Source organism: Amphibalanus amphitrite, unplaced genomic scaffold (assembly GCF_019059575.1).
Source record: "Amphibalanus amphitrite isolate SeventyFive unplaced genomic scaffold, NRLGWU_Aamphi_draft 000301F_arrow, whole genome shotgun sequence".
Taxonomy (NCBI): Eukaryota; Metazoa; Arthropoda; class Thecostraca; order Balanomorpha; family Balanidae; genus Amphibalanus; species Amphibalanus amphitrite.
Window position 1 is genome coordinate 473,299 of NW_024881796.1, and position 20,024 is coordinate 493,322.

At 45.3% G+C, this 20,024-nt stretch overlaps 2 protein-coding genes across 10 annotated transcripts in view; one reads left to right on the forward strand and one right to left on the reverse strand.

The window, feature by feature from the left end:
• LOC122387886 (oxysterol-binding protein 1-like) overlaps positions 1-6,787 on the reverse strand; it is a 45,054-nt gene extending 38,267 nt beyond the window's left edge. Inside the window, exons 1-2 of one of the 2 annotated variants that reach the window (XM_043378512.1) lie at positions 6,740-6,787; positions 1,848-1,912 (exon numbers count right to left, since the gene is read on the reverse strand). The gene's annotated coding sequence lies outside the window, so the exon portion shown is untranslated. The remainder of the gene's footprint in view (positions 1-1,847; positions 1,913-6,739) is intronic. The other variant, XM_043378504.1, reaches the window with a different exon arrangement.
• Positions 1-20,024, forward strand: part of LOC122387888 (leucine-rich melanocyte differentiation-associated protein-like) — a 26,371-nt gene continuing 6,347 nt past the window's right edge. The window contains exons 1-4 of one of the 8 annotated variants that reach the window (XM_043378523.1): positions 1-225; positions 7,693-7,866; positions 16,230-16,457; positions 19,588-19,721. In XM_043378523.1, coding sequence (XP_043234458.1) covers positions 16,300-16,457; positions 19,588-19,721 — 292 coding nt within the window. In that variant the 5' untranslated portion in view covers positions 1-225; positions 7,693-7,866; positions 16,230-16,299. Of the gene's footprint in view, positions 226-5,083; positions 5,164-5,411; positions 5,831-7,692; positions 7,867-15,287; positions 16,458-19,587; positions 19,722-20,024 lie in introns of those variants that run through there. The other 7 variants (XM_043378520.1, XM_043378525.1, XM_043378524.1 and 4 more) reach the window with 7 other exon arrangements.

A 20,024-nucleotide genomic window follows, 5' to 3' on the forward strand; every position in this document is an offset into this window, starting at 1 on the left:
AGTAGCCCCATGCAAAGTGAAGTAGGTTTTGTGACGATAAAATCCAAGCCGCGTGAAATTATTTGAGTAAGATTGCGCTACTTTTGTCTCAATGTAAGGAAATATTTACACGCTGCGTGTGAATAGTTTTACGAGTTTCACGTTGATTTTGCGCAATTTTGATCACTTTTCAGTGTTCAAGTTGTCAATTATTTCATTCAATTTCAATTTGTATTAGGTACTGAGGTAAGTTGTAGATTATTTGCTTGATTTTCAAGGCTCATACTATAGTGTTGAACACAATATAGAACCTAGAACCTTTAAAACCAATAACAAATCAGATCAGTTGGTGACATACCAGGGAAATAAGCTAAAATTAGAGCGCTCTATTTATTGCTCCTGTCCCATGTTGAAGAGATACCCCTAAAAGCGTGATCTTTTATCGGCCCTTACGCAGCAAGGCAGGAATTCTCAGACCGGTGGATGGTATCAATAGAAAGAGAATGCGTCAAAGATTAACATGAATTAATTAAAATAACATTAAAATGTTAATTAAGCGTGGAAATTAGTCCCAAACATAAGCTAATTATTGCTCCTACCTCGGCGACGGCGCTCCCCGCAGTCAGCGGAGAAGCTAAAATAAAAGCCACCATCCTCCTCCGTAAGTCAATTTTAGAGCGGCCGAGTGGGCCGATGCGGGGCCACCAAACTGAGGTGAGACGTGGCTAGCAATTGCAAACCGCCATAGAAATCAATATCTTAAGACGTACAATATGGGATGATTACTCTGAAGCTGGAGTGAAAGCATGAGTAGATTGCAAGAAACGAAATGCATAGATTGGTTGAATTATGTACAATAGGCACAGCTCAGATGAAGCCATTTCTATGATGTTGACATATGACATAACCCTTCCTCTCCTCACCTATGACCTAAGTGCATTGGCAGTTACCGGCATAGTTTTTGAGCACGAGTGTAATTCGCCATCGGACCGCAATGCATGTTGCTAGGCTGCTGCAATTACAACGAACATACGAATACTGCCTTCATTTGTAGACGTTTGTTTTTTAGGCGGTCTTTGACGTGCAAGGGGGCATACCTGTCGACAACTTGAGTTTCTCCGAATTTCAAAAACTCCCAGAATTTCAATTCCTTATGCACTGTTGTAGGTACAGCTATGTTCACAAGTTTTCGTTTCCTCCTGTTCTAAAAAGGATGATATTTGTCGATTTCGTGCGTCGCTGATAGGAGGGTGCGTTTAATAATTGGGCCCAACGCTTTCTGCATCCGCGAGTACCTTCAAAAGGGAACAACAGTTTCCATTTATTACACTATGGGACATGTGACAAAATGACCACTGGAACACGCATGAAACGGAGCTCATATTCCTAAAAATGTCTACAATCACTTCTTTTCTGACACTATTAGCAAATACCATCTCAAGTTAGGTGGTTGACAGACAGTCAATGGAGATCTGGGGAGACTGAGTGATGCCAATTCACCACTTAACTGATAATGAGGGCCGAGGGAAGAGACACATGCAACATCAGTCGGTGACACACCAGGGAAATAAGCTAAAATTAGAGCACTCTATTTATTGCTCCCGCTACTTCACCGTCTCCCATAGGGTCCTGTGTTGAGCTGGTGTCGAGGCTCTAAAAATGACGCCGATTTTTGCACCCTTCTCACGAAAACCGCTCGGACCGCCTGGAAACCAATTGTTCCGCTCTAAAAATTTCATGATCGGCGGGAAAATGAATGAGGAAAAGATTGGTCCTGAAATAATTCTGAACTCCCTGTAGAACATATCGAAATATGGCTGCAAACTAGGAGCATGTCAAAATCGACAAAACAATACAAATAAACTTACCGGGATTTTTTTATTTTCCATGCATCTGTGTATGAAATCAGTCGGTTTTTCGGAAAGATCATCTTCTGTTTAATAAATAATTCCACAATTGCAATCGAGAAAAAAAAAACATTTCCGCTGTGACAACAGTTTTGGCATTGTGCCAGTAGTGTGGCGTGCGCGGTGCTGCGTGGTCGTCGGGACGGAGTTGTGAGTATTTTCGGTGTTTTAAATGGTTGATGGCCATTTGAACCAGCTTCATATTATTTCCTACAAATTTTTGCATCAAATTATTGCTTTGAAAGACCATTGAAACCCCTTATCTCTTCATGGAACACGATCATATTCATCGTCGACGAAAATGGCCCGGGACTCCATGTGCATTCCGATCGAAATAAATCGTAAATTAAATAATATTCGATGATAAGTATCATATTCTAGTGACACATTTTCATAAAATAAGCAGGGATGCGGAGCCGTGGAAATTTCAGACGGCTCCGGCTCCGGCTCCGGCTCCGGAGAAAAAAATCGGCTCCGGCTCCGGCTCCGGCTCCGGGTGAAATGTTATGGCGGCTCCGGCTCCGGCTCCGGCTCCGAGTAAAATGGTCCGGCTCCGGCGGCTCCGGCTCCGACTCAGTACATCCCCTACGCAATCAATTAAATACGGGTGGAAGAAAAATTGGATTGGTTATACGCGTTACTCTTTGCCATGACCGGCTCACCGCGTCCCCGCGCAAACGCACCTCGGAGAGAACTGGCAGAACAAAGGGCTAGGAAGCGATGGCATTGGAAACGCAGTCGCCGCGAATCGGAGTTCAGTGAACCATCGTAAGCTGACACCCGTCTCGGCTGCATTGGGGGGTGAGGGGTGGGGGGTGTGTGGGATGAGACGGTGCTGGGAGTCGCAGTCCACTGCACTGGTTTGAAAACAATGGCCGTCACCTGATGACTGGTCCTCATGTTCTGGGGATGCAGTAGACGTGGGGGGGGGGGGAAGAGCAAACAGGAAGTTGTTTGCGTACTGTGGGATACTGGGGATATTCGGATTTTTTCATTCACTTGATGGCCCATGACGTAAGTACCATATGTTTTACTGCCTTGTACTGTCAAACCGAACTAGGTCAATTATTTTTTTCCTCTTCAAAAAATAAAAAGGAGCCGGAGTCGCCCCCTTTTTTGGCGGCTCCGGCTCCGGCTCCGGCTCCGGGCTATATTGTTTCACGGCTCCGGCTCCGGCTCCGGCTCCGGGCAAAATATGCCGGCTCCGGCGGCTCCGGCTCCGACTCCGGCTCCGGCTCCGCATCCCTGAAAATAAGGCATAAACTTTGCAAGGAAGTCAACATTGGATAATTGGATTCTTATTTTGCTCACATATGCTTGTAGTAGTCAAATGGCTCAATTGTTAGATAGATGTAAGCATATGTTTTGGCTTGATGTTTGCTGTGAAACCACCCAGCCACTTGCTGGTTGAGTGGTTTTCTGATAATTACCTGATAATCATTTCTCCTTTTCCTTAAAAGAAACTAAAATTCCTTTCAAAGTAATCCATTTTAAGGAAAGGCGGCTTGCTCATTGGCATTTCATGTTCTTGTTTTGTTATTGCTGGCAGTATTTTGATACAATAATGCAATATGAATTTTTTGCAATAATAAAACCTAAGACAAACTTAGTTAATGCGTCAATCAAACACCCAACAGAAAGATTGTGAGTCCTTGTGACGTGAAGTAGAATATTCTATGAATGTGTTATATAGAATATGCCAAATATTAAATTAATTATTATTTGATACTGATAGCTGAGCAGGTGAATTATGCCACAATATAATTTCATTTTCTGGTTTTGAAATAGCCGGCAGTATTTTACTTCAACAAATGTAATATACATAGAATACAAGTTGTTATGTTACCTATGTTAAAAGTTTAATAACAGCCAACAGAAGGAGCTGTTTCAGCAGATAATGTTTGTACCTTATGCATTACCTTTCTTTTCTGCAGGACCATGCTTCCGCTGGGTGGTCGACATTTGCCTCCTGAAGAAGTTGAGCAACATGAAGACCACCAGATGAGGTGTCTGCAGTTCATGTGGAACTCTGCAGACTACAAGTGTTATGTCAACCACAGCCAAAGTGCTGTGATCATGGAGGCATGAACCTCATGACAACACTTCAGATTTGCAGTTGAACCAAAGTGTGATTCAAACCACCTGTGGCATCTCACTCAATGTGTGAACACTGTGATTATTGTGCAGTGTTCAGCTGCAACTAAGACATTTGTTAGTGACTTGTTTTGCAATTAGCCACCAAAAGCATTGTTTGGGCTGGCTGCTGTAATTTGGTTGTGCACTGCGCAATAGTGGTAGTGTTTTGTCACTTGTCAAGTTGTCAGTTGTGCATGTTGCATGTCTCTCTTCCCTCGGCCCTCATTATCAGTTAAGTGGTGAATTGGCATCACTCAGTCTCCCCAGATCTCCATTGACTGTCTGTCAACCACCTTACTTGAGATGGTATTTGCTAATAGTGTCAGTAAAGAAGTGATTGTAGACATTTTTAGGAATATGAGCTCCGTTTCATGCGTGTTCCAGTGGTCATTTTGTCACATGTCCCATAGTGTAATAAATGGAAACTGTTGTTCCCTTTTGAAGGTACTCGCGGATGCAGAAAGCGTTGGGCCTAATTATTAAACGCACCCTCCTATCAGCGACGCACGAAATCGACAAATATCATCCTTTTTAGAACAGGAGGAAAGGAAAACTTGTGAGCATAGCTGTACCTACAACAGTGCATAAGGAATTGAAATTCTGGGAGTTTTTGAAATTCGGAGAAACTCAAGTTGTCGACAGGTATGCCCCCCTTGCACGTCAAAGACCGCCTAAAAAACAAACGTCTACAAATGAAGGCAGTATTCGTATGTTCGTTGTAATTGCAGCAGCCTAGCAACATGTATTGCGGTCCGATGGCGAATTGCACTCGTGCTCAAAAACTATGCCGGTAACTGCCAATGCACTTAGGTCATAGGTGAGGAGAGGAAGGGTTATGTCATATGTCAACATCATAGAAATGGCTTCATCTGAGCTGTGCCTATTGTACATAATTCAACCAATCTATGCATTTCGTTTCTTGCAATCTACTCATGCTTTCACTCCAGCTTCAGAGTAATCATCCCATATTGTACGTCTTAAGATATTGATTTCTATGGCGGTTTGCAATTACTAGCCACGTCTCACCTCAGTTTGGTGGCCCCGCATCGGCCCACTCGGCCGCTCTAAAATTGACTTACGGAGGAGGATGGTGGCTTTTATTTTAGCTTCTCCGCCGACTGCGGGGAGCGCCGTCGCCGAGGTAGGAGCAATAATTAGCTTATGTTTGGGACTAATTTCCATGCTTAATTAACATTTTAATGTTATTTTAATTAATTCATGTTAATCCTTGACGCATTCTCTTTCTATTGATACCATCCACCGGTCTGAGAATTACTGCCTTGCTGCGTAAGGGCCGATAAAAGATCACGCTTTTAGGGGTATCTCTTCAACATGGGGCAGGAGCAATAAATAGAGTGCTCTAATTTTAGCTTATTTCCCTGGTATGTCACCAACTGACATGCACAACTGACAACTTGACAAGTGACAAAACACTACCACTACTGCGCAGTGCACAACAAATTACAGCAGCCAGCCCAAAAATGCTTTTGGCGGCTAATTGCAAAACAAGTCACTAATAAATGTCTTAGTTGCAGCTGAACACTGCACAATAATCACACTGTTCACACATTGAGTGAGATGCCACAGGTGGTTTGAATCACACTTTGGTTCAACTGCAAATCTGAAGTGTTGTCATGAGGTTCATGCCTCCATGATCACAGCACTTTGGTTGTGGTTGGCATAACTTGTAGTCTGCAGAGTTCCACATGAACTGCAGACACCTCATCTGGTGGTCTTCATGTTGCTCAACTTCTTCAGGAGGCAAATGTCGACCACCCAGCGGAAGCATGGTCCTGCAGAAAAGAAAGGTAATGCATTAGGTACAAACATTATCTGCTGAAACAGCCCCTTCTGTTAGCTGTTATTTAACTTAACATAACATAGCAACATGTATTCCATGTATCTTACATTTGTTGAAGTAAAATACTGCCGGCTATTTCAAAACCAGAAAATGAAATTATATTTTGGCATAATTCACATGCTCAGCTATCAGTATCAAATAATAATTAATTTAATATTTGGCATATTCTATATAACACATTAATAGAATATTCTACTTCACGTCACCAGGACTCACAATCTTTCTGTTGGGTGTTTGATTGACGCATTAACTAAGTTTGTCTTAGGTTTTATTATTGCGAAAAATTCATATTGCATTATTGTATCAAAATACTGCCAGCAATAACAAGACAAGAACATGAAATGTCAATGAGCAAGCCGCCTTTCCTAAAAATGGATTACTTTGAAAGGAATTTTAGTTTCTTTTAAGGAAAAGGAGAAATGATTATCAGGTAATTATCAGAAAACACTCAACCAGCAAGTGGCTGGGCGGTTTCACAGCAAACATCAAGCCAAAACATTTACTTACATTTATCTAACAATTGAGCCATTTGACTACTACAAGGATATGTGAGCAAAATAAGAATCCAATTATCCAATGTTGACTTCCTTGCAAAGTTTATGCCTTATTTTATGAAAATGTGTCACTAGAATATGATACTGATCATCGAATATTATTTAATTTACGATTTATTTCGATCGGAATGCACATGGAGTCCCGCGCCATTTTCGTCGACGATGAATATGCTCGTGTTTCATGAAGAGATAAGGGGTTTCAATGGTCTTTCAAAGCAATAATTTGATGCAAAAATTTGTAGGAAATAATATAAAGCTGGTTCAAATGGCCATCAACCATTTAAAACACCGAAAATACTCACAACTCCGTCCCGACGACCACGCAGCACCGCACACGCCACACTACTGGCACAATGCCAAAACTGCTGTCACAGCGGAAATGTTTTTTTTTCTCGATTGCAATTGTGGGATTATTTATTAAACAGAACATGATCTTTCCGAAAAACCGACTGATTTCATACACAGATGCATGGAAAATAAAAAAATCCCGGTAAGTTTATTTGTATTGTTTTGTCGATTTTGACATGCTCCTAGTTTGCAGCCATATTTCGATATGTTCTACAGGGAGTTCAGAATTATTTCAGGACCAATCTTTTCCTCATTCATTTTCCCGTCGATCATGAAATTTTTAGAGCGGAACAATTAGTTTCCAGGCGGTCCGAGCGGTTTTCGTGAGAAGGGTGCAAAAATCGGCGTCATTTTTAGAGCCTCGACACCAGCTCAACACAGGACCCTATGGGAGACGGTGAAGTAGCGGGAGCAATAAATAGAGCGCTCTAATTTTAGCTTATTTCCCTGGTGTGTCACCGACTGAGATAGGTAGGTAGCAACGAATATATCGTCATGTTATAAATCTTTCGACTGTTGTGGCATGTAAACCTACAACAAGCAGTGCCTAAATTGAGATGGTGATGGCACACGTCAGTGATGTCAGAACTCATGCTACGACCAGGCTGGAAAAAATGCATGCTGTGCTCAGTGCTGTGCAGAGTATGTTTGGCGTAGTGGCGGGTTTGTGCCGAAAATTTAAGTGCTTGTTCAGCATAACTTCACATGCACCAAATTCAGCGCATGCTGGCCGCTGAATTTTTCATTGTGCGCCTGCGGCCTTACGTCAATGGCACGACAACTGGTCTGAGTCATTATTTAAGCCACTCTTCGGGAGCACGCTGCCACTCCCCATCCCTGGGGAGGACGGAGAGGACGCCATTTCGATGCACCAGATGACGGTGGGCCACTGGGGCGCTCGTTCCAGTGCGTGCACCGAATCCGGAATCGGCCGTCTCCCCTCCACGGCGTGCTAGCGGTGCCCGGACAAGCGGTGCCCCGCGGTGCTCTGCATCGTGTGCCGAAAGGAGGCTGATGTGCCGGAACACGTGCTGCTACGCTGCCCGGCCCTCGCTGACGCCTGTTAGCCTCGAACACACCGGTACTACTGTTATCTGTGGCTGCACATATTGTTGCATTGTTTTTTCCATGGAAACATCAACTTGTTTGGATGCTCAAACATGGGAGAGCGTCCAAGACCCCGGAACCCTGTCTGGATGATATAGGTATAGAGGATTCTTCATGGCTCCGAGTGGATAAGGATATTTTTTTCCAAGCGGGTTACTGAAGAACCGAGCGACGAAGGAGGGAGCGAGGTTTTTCTGGAACACGCGAGGAAAAGATACCCGATATTCCACGAGTGAGTCATGAGGAATCATATATCTTTCTACGTTGAGGTAAGAGGTTTTTTCTTAATTAATTTAACATTATATTTTAAATGTTCTCATCTATGGAAAAATAGATTTAGAGTACTTTGTTTTAATATTTCATAAGTTTCACACACAAACAACCATTAAAAATGGTTCGATTATTGACCCATCATCACTTGAACTCTTGATTTTTAGCTATGAACCTTCGAGACCTTATCTTTGCATCTCAGTGGAGTGCGAGATAGAAATATCCCTGCACTGTAGACCCAATGGCAAATAAACCTCAAAGTTAGAAAGATAGCCGGACTCGGAGTGGGACTCGCCCGGAGTCGTGGTAACGAGCCAGAAGTTGTTCAAGCTGCTTCAACTCCAACTCCAGGAATGTGCATTGGAATATGAGCTGTAGCTTGCCCGTGATAGTGGTAATAGCTCAAACGCGTGCCGGACGTAAATAATTATTTTAACGTATATTTTGCGTTGGTTTGATTTGGCATTGATAAAATAAGAATGCGACCTTACCTCATAATTTGGTCCCAGTCCTAGAGACCAAGTGTAATTTGGCCCCTTCGAACCGAGCAACTTTTATCCGCATCGAAGCTTCTGGCCTTCGATTTGTGGTCTCGGCTCAAGCAGGGTGCCGTTATTCCCATTGAAACGACGGGGCAGCTAAAAAAAGAACAATAACAAATCGTTCTAGTCTCCGGCTCTCTATCTCAGATGAGCAGACTTTACCCTCAGGTCGTCATCGTCACTTTGTTTTATGGCAGGTGAAATTCCAATAGCTTGAATGTCGGTCTTTCGCCTCGCCTTCTTTTTTGCCGGTCTTCGAATGTCGTTTCATGCGCCGATGTCCTCACATGACCCGTTGATGTTGTCACCAGAACATATGCGAAAATGCTTAGGGAACTAAGAACCGTGTAAAACGCCCAGGGTAGGTAAAACGCCCATGCCCTTATTTATGACACAATTGTTTCCTTCCTTTTATAAACATCACAGGTGAAACATGGTGCTGTGGAGGCAAAATGCCGATGAAGTTTAGTGGGCGGCATTATCATTGGGCTGATTTTTTAGCCAAAAACATGATTTTACGAGATTCCTTAAAAATATCTGTCATAAAAACGACATTAACCCTCGCCCCGTTGCACGGTAGGCGATCGGGCCGGTCTAGCCTCGCGAAACCTCAAAGACGCTTTTTTCCGAAAATTGGAAAACAACGCATACTAGTCGACAGAAAATTCATCAAAGATTACGATTAGTGCATTTGCATGGCTCAGGAGACATTTTTTCGTAGACAAAAGTATCGTTAAAGACAGCGTTCCGTAACACTTCATAAGGGGGATAATCACAGCCGATTTTTACGCTCTTTGAATATTTTGCGGAACGATGAAATTGCTAGGTGTTGAGCATCCATTTTGCATGGAAAGTGAAATTTAGGTGTTTAGACGATTCCGCCATAGAAAGCAAGTAGACAAAATCAGTTCAAAATGTCTTTTAATTAGGTTAACTTTTTATATTTTTTTCTACCACTGAACATTACGTTCACTGAATTAACCAAGCCCAGCAAAAAAAGTTTTACGAGGATGAACTGAAAATAATGCTGTATCGCATGCACTAAGACACTATCTATTAGGGGAGCCAGTGAAAATTTGCAGCCACTTGCAGCCCTGGCATCCAGACACTTTTTTCTTCTAAGGGTTGGCCGTGGCTTGGTGCACTTGAGCACAAGGGGTAAATGCCCCAAAGGGTGTTTTCGCGATAGCTCAAAACACCCAGGCAATAGAGAGCTGCAACTTGGCATACCTGACCTTTGATGCACGCTGGATCTTGTGACACCAACTGCACTTTCAAGGCAGGTCAGGTCACTGACCTATGACGTCATAAATGAACCTCTGCACGATCCTTAGATATCGCAACCTTGCAACGCTCTCAGTGCCAGAGTAACTTTCACAGGGAGGTGAGACTTGCAGGACTTATTGTCCTTCAGAGGTCTTACAACTTGTATATCTCAGATTTTTCCTAAATGTCACAGAAAGTCAGGTTGGTCACGTGACCTCACCTATAAGTCAATGGGGGAAATATGAAAACTGTTATTTTGGCGCTAGGAATGATATTCAATTGTCTCAAATACATGGAATCGTTACTTCATGCACTCATTGCAAGATCTGATGCTGCATTTTGGCATTGTTGACCTTGCATGACGTCATTTATGACGTCACTAGAGTCATACTAGTTTTTCGTCAATAACTCCCAATCAAATTGAGCTAGAGAGTCGACAAGGTCACCAATGGACTCCGGAAGACCTGCCGAATCGAATGATATGCGATATGACCTCCTTCGACCAACTTCGTGATTTGAAGACCTCTGACCTGACCTTGACTCGAGGTCAAGGTCAGGTTGACCTTACGGTGGCCTCACCTAAACAAAAGTATACCATTCGACGCGCCTGAGCAAGGCGAACACGACGATGTCAAAATCGTGGTTCTGCGGCCATTTTTTGCGAAGTTATGTACCAAAGTACCAAACCCGCTGCTTGGGTCACGTTATGAAATGGGGCCTTGCCGGGGGAGATTTACGCTGTTTCATGATATGTATAAATTGCCAGGGCATAATCGTTTGAATAAAAAATTGGTTTGGAAGCAATTTTCTATGGAGGTACACACCATTTCAATGTCCTACCCAGCTCATATCGTCATAAATTTCGACCTACCCTCAAAAGTATTCATGCGTTATTCGAGCAGCAATTAGGCAAATTGCAAGCTCGCCACAGAGCACAAATCCTATAAGAGATAGTCCTTATTTAAAACATATGCTCATTGGATATTCAAGAAGGTTGCTCCTAAATATTGTGGTTCTAGCTTCAAAAACATGGATGTTATGAATGCCGATAGGTTTCGCGAGGCTACACCGGCCGGATCGCCCACTGTGCGTTGGGGGGGGGGGGGGTATTTTGGCCCCCCCTGTGATTTTTCCTAAATAGCAAGAAAACGGCGGCGCGCAGCGCCGCCAAATTTTCAGTACCTTCCCGGGCATCAATTTGACACCTTCACACCGAATTTCAAGTCTTAGGTCACCTTAGGTCAGGAGCTATTGAGGTCAAACTGAGGTCATGTTCGAGCAAAAATGAGCAAAAAAACATGCAATCTTGAAACGCTCACCAAATTTACAGTTACCAAGCAATTTCAAAGTTCTTTACATGGTCTAGTAGACAAAAAGCGGCGCTACAAAACTGTTATCTCGGATTTTCAAAATTTTGGGTTTTTGACCCCCAAAAATTAAAAAAAATGATTTTTTGAAAAACTATAAAAACCCAAAAAATTTCCGAATTTCGAAAAAAAACGGAATACATATGATAATTGATAGTCCCTGTGCTCTTCTATATACATACCAAATTTCAGATCGATATCTCGTTTTTTTTGGCCAAGTTATAGCGAAAAAACTGTTCAAAAATGATGACGTCAAATTTTTTAACTCAATTTTTAGCGATTCTAGACCACGTAGGGCAAAACAAAGACCACCATTGAACTCCCCGTGACGAGCTGCATCGAATCGATACCCATTTTATGCAAAAATATCAACTTTGAAATTTGACCTAATTTGACCTGATCTTGACCTGACCTTGACCTGACCTTGACCAAAACGTGACCTAAGCTGGCCCAAAAGTCTGCCTGACCCACATAATCACATTTGTCATGTAAAATGGACCATAAATTATGTATCACACGACACTTTCATATTGTGACCCCCCCCCCCATTGACCTGACCTCTGTGACCTGACCCGGTATCAGTGACCTCAAATAGCAAAATATGTGTTTGAAGAACATTTTCCCATCGATGATTTTCAATGAAATGCATTTTGCTCGATTTTACAACGCATTTCTTGAAATGCCTGTAAACGGTGAAAATTCGACCTTTGACCTGACTTGTGACGTCATCGGTTTGACCTAGGTCAATAAAATTGGATCACAAGGTAGGTCCCTGATAGGGCTATCCAACACCGTTTCCGCTTGTCGCTAGATTGCGTGGTTCTCGAGATCTTAGGGGGGGGGGGCAAATTGCCCCCCCCCCCAACGGGGTGCGTTGCTCGGCAGAGCCCAACGGGGCGCGGGTTAATTCGCTGTTCAGTTGTCACTTTGATATGAGATGCTTCGGTAAGTAAGACTAGTTCATTGTCTTCCAAAAGTAGTGCGAAATGACTTTTCCATGTTTGCCGATTTATCAGATATGTCGCCACACAGTGGCATTGTAAAATTCGCAAAACGCCTCGCACCTGGTTTCTAAAACGCCCATACCATTTTCACATGTAAAAATGTCTTACATAACAAAAGTGGCTTAATTGCGATGCATTGTTGCTGTCGGATAAAAAGGTGACAGATATATTGGAAAGTGTTTTTTTTTTTTTGCAATGGGTCAGTTTATTGAGCGAGATAACTTTGCTTGCAAATGCTAAGTATCGTTTGTTTTCGGAACGGTACTCCTTCTAACTCTATTCTCCAAAAGCCATGCTTCTGACCTTAATACGATTCTATTTACCTTAACAGTAGAATAATACAGTTGAAAACGAAATAGTATATGTAATATTTATGCAAATGAAACTCATATCAACAGGTGACAACCAAAGTGGGGCGTTTTAACAACACCCGTAATGTAAAACGCCCAGTTTGCAGAGGTCTTGCCGGAATGCTCAATGCAACATCCGAGTGTGTATTATTTCCTTGCGTATTATTTTGTTGAATAGTCGGAAGATAAGAGTAAGTCTTAAACAAAATACCTAATGACGCATGGTGAAATAACCAGTTTAGCGGTGACACACAGTTTTTCCTTAACCCGGCAGTTGCTGGGGTATTTCGCCACCCACCGTTTGCTGGGGGGGGGGGGGCGTTAAACGCCCCTAGCCGATAACTCGAGAACCAATAGGCGCAGCGAAACGTACGAGGCGGCAAACGGAAGAGCGCGACGAGACGCTTCAGATGAGTACTTTTAAGTTGAATTTTGAGGTCAGGTCGGGTCAAGGTCAGGTCAAACACCTGAAATCGGGCTTTCAGTAGCATGGACTTCAGGACTTCGCAACGGGCGCCTCTCGTCATAAACTCTGTCAAAACGGTGCACAATCCTTCATATAAGGCCTACAAGAGTGTCAGTTCCATGTGGGGGTCAGTCAAGCGTAGGTCAGGGTCAAGGTCAGGTCAACCGGGTAGGCACATATCCCCGAAAATCGAAACTGATATTCGCAGCCTGTGACACATGTTTTGTGAGTAATTTTGGGCGTAGAACGCGATGGTGACATTCATTTTATCATATGTCTACGTGTCTGGTTCAAAAATTTCAATTTAAGAAATGCATGTATCATGGTCGTGAAGTAGTCACGAGAAATTGCCAAGATTCAGTTCAAGATTTTGGAAAATGCGGAACGATAATCAATAATCGAAGATAGCCATTTGATTGTTCATGGTATTGGCAGTCTAATGGCGTTTACGGCATGTCTGTATGTCTATTCTGTGATTTTATATGATTTTTTTGAACATATGCCGTTTTTGGTCGAAAACTCAGAAATCATGACGTCACTAAAACCTCGATATCTCAAAAATTTTCCGACTGATTTTTTTTTTTTTTTTAACTTTGTCACAATAATCGTCAATCGATTCCCTACAGGTATTTGGGCGGGCCGTTTTTATGCTATGGCCTGGCGAAAAAAGTGGGGGCGTTTAACGCTCCCCCCCCCCCCCAGCAACTCGCGGGTTGGGGCGTTTTGGACGGTTATCCCCTATAGAATGCTGAAATTTTAGCGGACTTGTACGACCCTCCAGGTATTAATTGGTTGGTTTCCAACATCACAATAAGCGATCTGCATTGATGAATATGTCTAATGGCTGTTGAAAACCATTTCCGAAGCGTGTGCACGAAACCTCTTCTCATTTCTGTTGAGTCATATTACAGGTGTGTCTCTGTCATTCAAAGTTCTTACACCAAAAGCACATAGGCTAACAAACCACTCTTCTGCTGGAGGGCCGTACAACCTGTGCGGCATTCAGCTCAGAAAACGCTGAGGAAGCAGTGCATCAATTTATCCCTCTTTACCGGCGTGGTTACAAGTAACCCAGGATTGCGCCCATAGGCCATGACAGTGCATTGATCTGGTGTCGCTGTCGGAGACAGGGACCCAGACTCCGATAATGTCAATGACTCCTTTTTATATCACCCGTAATAAGCGTTTTTTATGATATCAGAATTTATATTTTTCACGAATGCCACACATCAATATTTAACACTCGCACTGACGGGGGTCTGCGCCAACTTCGTACCGACGGGGGGGTGGGCGGATGACCGCCCCCCCCCCCCTGAGATCTCGAGAACGAAGCAAGATAGCGACAAGCGGTAAACGCATCGGATACGCGCGGACAAGGTCTACAATTTTTAAAAAGGTCATTTTCAGGTCAGGTCAAAGATGACGTCACAGGGGTCAAAAAAGTCAAAATGGCGGCGCTAGATATGGAGAGTTTTTCTCGAATAACTTTCGAATTAGTCAAGGTAGGAACAAACTAAGGGCATCATCGTGATCCTCTCGTCAATCCGCATCGAATGATATATATGTTGACCTCGAAAGGTCAAGGTCAAAGGTTGACCTCAGGTCACGTTACCTCGAGGTCATCATGTATATCATTCGATGCGTCTTGACGAGCTGAACACAATGAGACCATCCGCGCGGCTGTATCTTGTTCCTGTACGGAGTTATTGGCAAAAAACCTTTGGTGACCTTTGATGACGTCACATGACCTTACAGCTGCCCAACAGCAAAACTGACCTCAAGGTAGTGAAGGTTGATCGTATATGAAGTCATGCATGGTATATGGGGCCATTCCGACCCATTTTTGTGGTAAAAACAGGGAGTTGATTTTTCCCCCATTGACTTATAATGGGGAGGTCGCGAAATTGACCTGACCTTAGGTCACCGATATCAAAATTCCGAGATATTCAAATTGTAGCTTCTAATGACCTTATAACATCCTGCGACTTTCAAAGGCCTCCGACATCTACTGTAGCTCTGGCACGGTGACAAAGTTGCAAAAAAGTGACTTGAGGTTGGGTCATTCAAAGTGACCTGGTGACCTGACCTTAAAAGTTAGGAGGTCCAAACTTGCACACCATGTGTAAAATTGATGAGAGAATAGTCTTACCAAATTTCGCATTCGCGAAAAACCTCAGGGGGGATATCCGCCCCCCGTCGGTGCGCGTGTTAAAGGAAAAGGGCCACCTTTAACATGGGGATTGAAACTGAGATAGCCATCTTGTAGCCCGTGTCCGAAAACCTATCTGTCGTCCTCCTTACGGCCGATTTCGGCCTCCATTCGTAGTTATCGGCAATTTTAAAAGAAAATACGCCAGGAATGCGTCCTTATCCCAGGAATGCGTTCTTATCCGACAATACAGCCACCCGCGGCGAGGCTTTGGTTTTTTACCAATCAGCTCCAACCAGCTCAGCTTTAACCAATCAGCTTATCTGACACAATCCGACGAGTCTGTCTTCTGAACGCTGATTGGCTTGAGTGTGACGTCATCGCTATGCCATCATACAGTAGGTGCCTTAGAGAGTATCAACATAGTACCAATATGTTAAATAGTTTTAAATACTTTTTCGCGAATTGTGCACTTCTGGCACCAGTTTTAAAAAGAAAATGAAAAATAATAATGTCAAAATGAAAAACAACGATATCATCATATTTTACGAAGGTGGCCCTTTTCCTTTAAGACGAGAGCAGCTTGGTACGCCGTACGCCACCTTTCTGCGTCTGCAACCTTTCTGTATGCAGCCCTCCCTTCCATTGCTCCGAGCTAGCATCCAATCGGCTCCGGTCACCGTGCGACGGTTACATAACCGGTGGCCAGTTCCAGGCCCAGCCCCGTCCCGCTCCTCTGTCCGGTCCGCTCCAGGCTCCAGCCGCCGGTCCAGTCGCTGCCGGGACCTTGGCGGCGCTGGAGCGGGCACGGCGGTAGCACCGCGCTGGCCGCCGCCGTCGGCCTCCCTGTGTGCGCCCCTGACCGCCGCCGCCATGCTGACCGCCGAGGACAGTGTTTACATGTTGGCGGCCGCCGGTGCCAGCGCCACTGTGCTGCAGCTGCCGTCGCTGCGAGCCGATCCGCCGGAGGAAGCCGTGCCCCAGGGCCGAGAGATGGGTGACGCCGCCGAGTTTCGCCACGAGCCGGCGCAGGGTGCCGACCAGAAGGCGCTCAGCCTGGCCTACCGGGATCTGCGCGACGTATCAAACTACGTGGCCGACCAGCATGGCGCCACCATCAATTACCTGGACCTCAGTCACAACAAGATCAGGTGAGTCCTGCTGCCCCCTTATCTTCTCGTCATAATACCTACGACGGCAATTACAACGTGGTTAAATTGTCGTTTTCGACGTCAATGGTTCGTTTAACTTTTCAGATGAATGATGCTGCGTATTTGGTGAACAGTTGAACTTTGAAGAGAACCATAAGCTTAAACATAGGTCCATTAGTTGGATTAGTGGGATAACGGAGATTTCATTACCGTATTCTGCACATAGTTATCTTCTCCCTGTAGCCGCCATCGGCCATACATTAGCATATTTTATCATAGCACACGCTGCGTGGCTTGCGCTCGATCCTACCTCACCGCCCGGCACATGCTTGGGACATTGGGAGATCAATCAAACCAAGGGGCATGTTGTGAAATCTGCTATTACATCCGAGGAGGGAGGGAGAGCCCAACACCAGCTTGTTTGTGTCCGTTGGGCAGAACCTTTTCGAGGAGTCGTTTGGATGCGTCGCCTGGAAGCCGTTTGGTGTTATCAATAGCCTCATCACATATCGACGTCCCCTTAGGGTTGTTGTTCCCATAACATGCCTCATTAACAGATTCCTTCAGTTTGTAGGGAGTAGAAAGCTGAGCGACAGCCGATCCCCATCTCCGTATTGGCTCCCCCCCCCCCCCCCCCCCAGTCCCATATCGCTGCAGTTGACACCTGTAGTGCAATGACGACATGGCTGATGTGCCGCGTGCTCTCCCCTCCCCTCCCCTCTTTCCCGGGTACGCCGTTTTGCAGTGATCCGCTGCGGCGTGTGACCTCTACCGGTTTACGAGGCTAGGTGTCCGCGCTGCACCGTTGCTGGCGTTTTGAACCCACCTACAATGAAAACTAAGAGGAATGTCGTGTCGGCGAGTGTATGCGACAAGGATAGCTCTCCGACAGCAAACGTTTCTTCTTGGCTATGAGTGCGACTGTCATCTAAGATCATCTAATCTGGACGGGCATTGGCACTCTAGGGGATGGGGTTCGGATGAACTCACGCGGCCCACATTCCTGGTGTGGATGCTTTTAGTGGAGGCCGAAGTCGGGTCCCCGGAGGCCGGAGCTGGGTTCCCGCGGAGGCCGGAGTTGGGTCCCCGGAGGCCGGAGTCGGGTCCCCGGAGGCCGGAGCTGGGTTCCCGCGGAGGCCGGGACTGGGTGGGATTAGATGAGTCACGGGGGGGGGGGGGCTGGGTAAGGCTTCTGTAGCTCGACTAATGTGAGTGTTCTGGCACCGCTTGACAAGGCAGTCTGATGGCTCGGTCATTTTTCGCCTTTAAATTGATGTCCCGGCGCTAGTGGGCCGGGCCATGAATATGTCTTGGATGCATTCTTTTTCCTTCTTTAACTTAACCCGCGCCCTGCTGGGAGGGGGTGTTTGAACACCCCCCCCCCTTGTGGTTTTTCGTGAATATCTCAAAAACGGCGGCGCTCCGCGCCGCCGTTTTTGGTACACCTTATTATACATCAATTCTACACATGTTGTGAAAATTTCAGACCAAGGTCATTCAAGGTCAGGTCACTTGAAGTGACCTCGCCTCATAAAAAGTTTCAATGTCTGTCATTGCTACACCGAGTGACCGATCGCTTTGAAACTTTCAGCGATTGCTAAGAGCAATAGCATGTACAAAATGTATATCTCAGAATTTTGATATCGATGACCTAAGGTCAGGTCAATTTTGCGACCTCCCCATTATAAGTCAATGGGAGAAAATTGAAATGCGCCTCTTTTGGACGAAAGACATTATAAACACTCCCAAACACTGAATTACAAGTGGTTTAGACCCACTGAACATGAAAATGGTGTCCGTGACTTCTGTTTATGCCCTGAGGTCATCTTAGGTCACGAATGGTATCTAACAGTTTTTCGCAAATAACTTTTGATAGAGGCATGCTAGAGCGATGAAAACTTCTTAGATGTGTTCAGCTCGACGATACGGATCGACTGATAAGCAACATGACCCTTTCCGGTCAGGTCATGACCTTGACCTGAGGTCAAATTTTCAAGTTGACCTTTCAAGGTCAAGTCAGTTCATTCGATGCGTCTTGACGAGAGAAACACGATGCCGGCAAAAGTAAGCTCGTACAAGGCTTGGGTCAAAAGTTATTGCAGAAAAACTGTTTCCGAAAAAATTGGCTATTTTTGCAGTTTTTGCCCCCTGCAGGCAAAACCGTTGACGTTAGGTCAAATCTGAGAAAATTAGTCAGAAAGGGCATTAATAGGGCTATCGAATGCGTTTTTCCGCGGCGCTGTAGCTCTATTGGTTCCCGAGTTATGCGTTGGCTTCTTGGAAATTGTCGACATTCGACCTGGAAATCGGCGAAATTTTGCCTTCAATGACCTCTGGTGACCTGACCTTTGACCTGACCAAAAAATTGACCGAAGTGATTTCGTCATTATTTTTGACGCTCTTTCGAACGCCGCCTTCCGCGTATCGCTACGTGGCCCAGGAGCCGAGTTAGAAGGGGGGGGGGGTGTTCAAACACCCCCCCCCCCCCCAGCAGGGCGTGGAAATCCAGGACCCCCAGCCGGGCGCGGGTTAAATGACCGCCTAAGTTTGACACTTTATCTCCGACAGTGCAGAAACGCGCTGAAATGCATTGTTGAACTTCCTCTGACCTCTCCCACCGAAACATACGGGCTGGATCCGCCATTGTGTTTCATTGATGAGCCGCCATGACAACGCTGCGACACCGGTCCAGCCGGTTTCAGCCCCGCTGCGGATGGCATTTGATATCGCTTACCAGTGCCACCTTACATACACCCACTGAATGTATTTCGGAACCAACCTGCGTATGCAGTATTAGGTACTGTGCCAAAGAAGAGTGGGCAGTTTCCATCCTTGCCCTACACATTTGATTCCTATTTTAAATGTTTCTAGTATCCTTAATGCTTCCAGCACTGTGAATGTTTTCCTATATTATACAAATACTAAGAACGTTTTCCGGAGACATGTCTGAAAATCAGAGACACGGTGCACAAAGACAGATCGGCATCGAACGCCCATTTGTCTGTATGTACATAAACAGGACCGCGTGCCATTAGCTCGGCACAGCCCGTACCCGGGGCGGATGTCATTCGGATAAACACTGTCGAGTATCGGCTGGCGTCTTACATCGCGTCTGTCTCTCTGTTTGCAGTAATCTGCAGTTTCTGGTGCGGTTCGAGCGCCTGGCCACACTGGTACTGGACCACAACCGTCTGATTTCGCATAGCCTGCCGCCTCCGATGCCGCATCTCACCACGCTCTGGATCAACCACAACAAGATCAAGGGTCAGTCTGATACGGGCTCTGTGACGCGCGATAGAGGGTCGATAAATATGCCACGAACGAATGCTGTTTTGTTTGTTTTTGTTTGTTTTGTTGGGTTAGGCCCTTTCGGTCGACAAGACCATTGCAGAGCCGGAAGGATGATAGGAATTAGGGGGAGACATTGGTCTGGGCAGGCACCCTAGAGAGTCGCCGGGGCTGAGCCCGTCCATAGGACAGGCCGACCAGCCCCCCAAGCACTCTCTGCACCCGGCTACGGGGTGCAGCTCCCTCGGGAGCAGCGGTGCCGCTCCAAGGGAGCAGCCC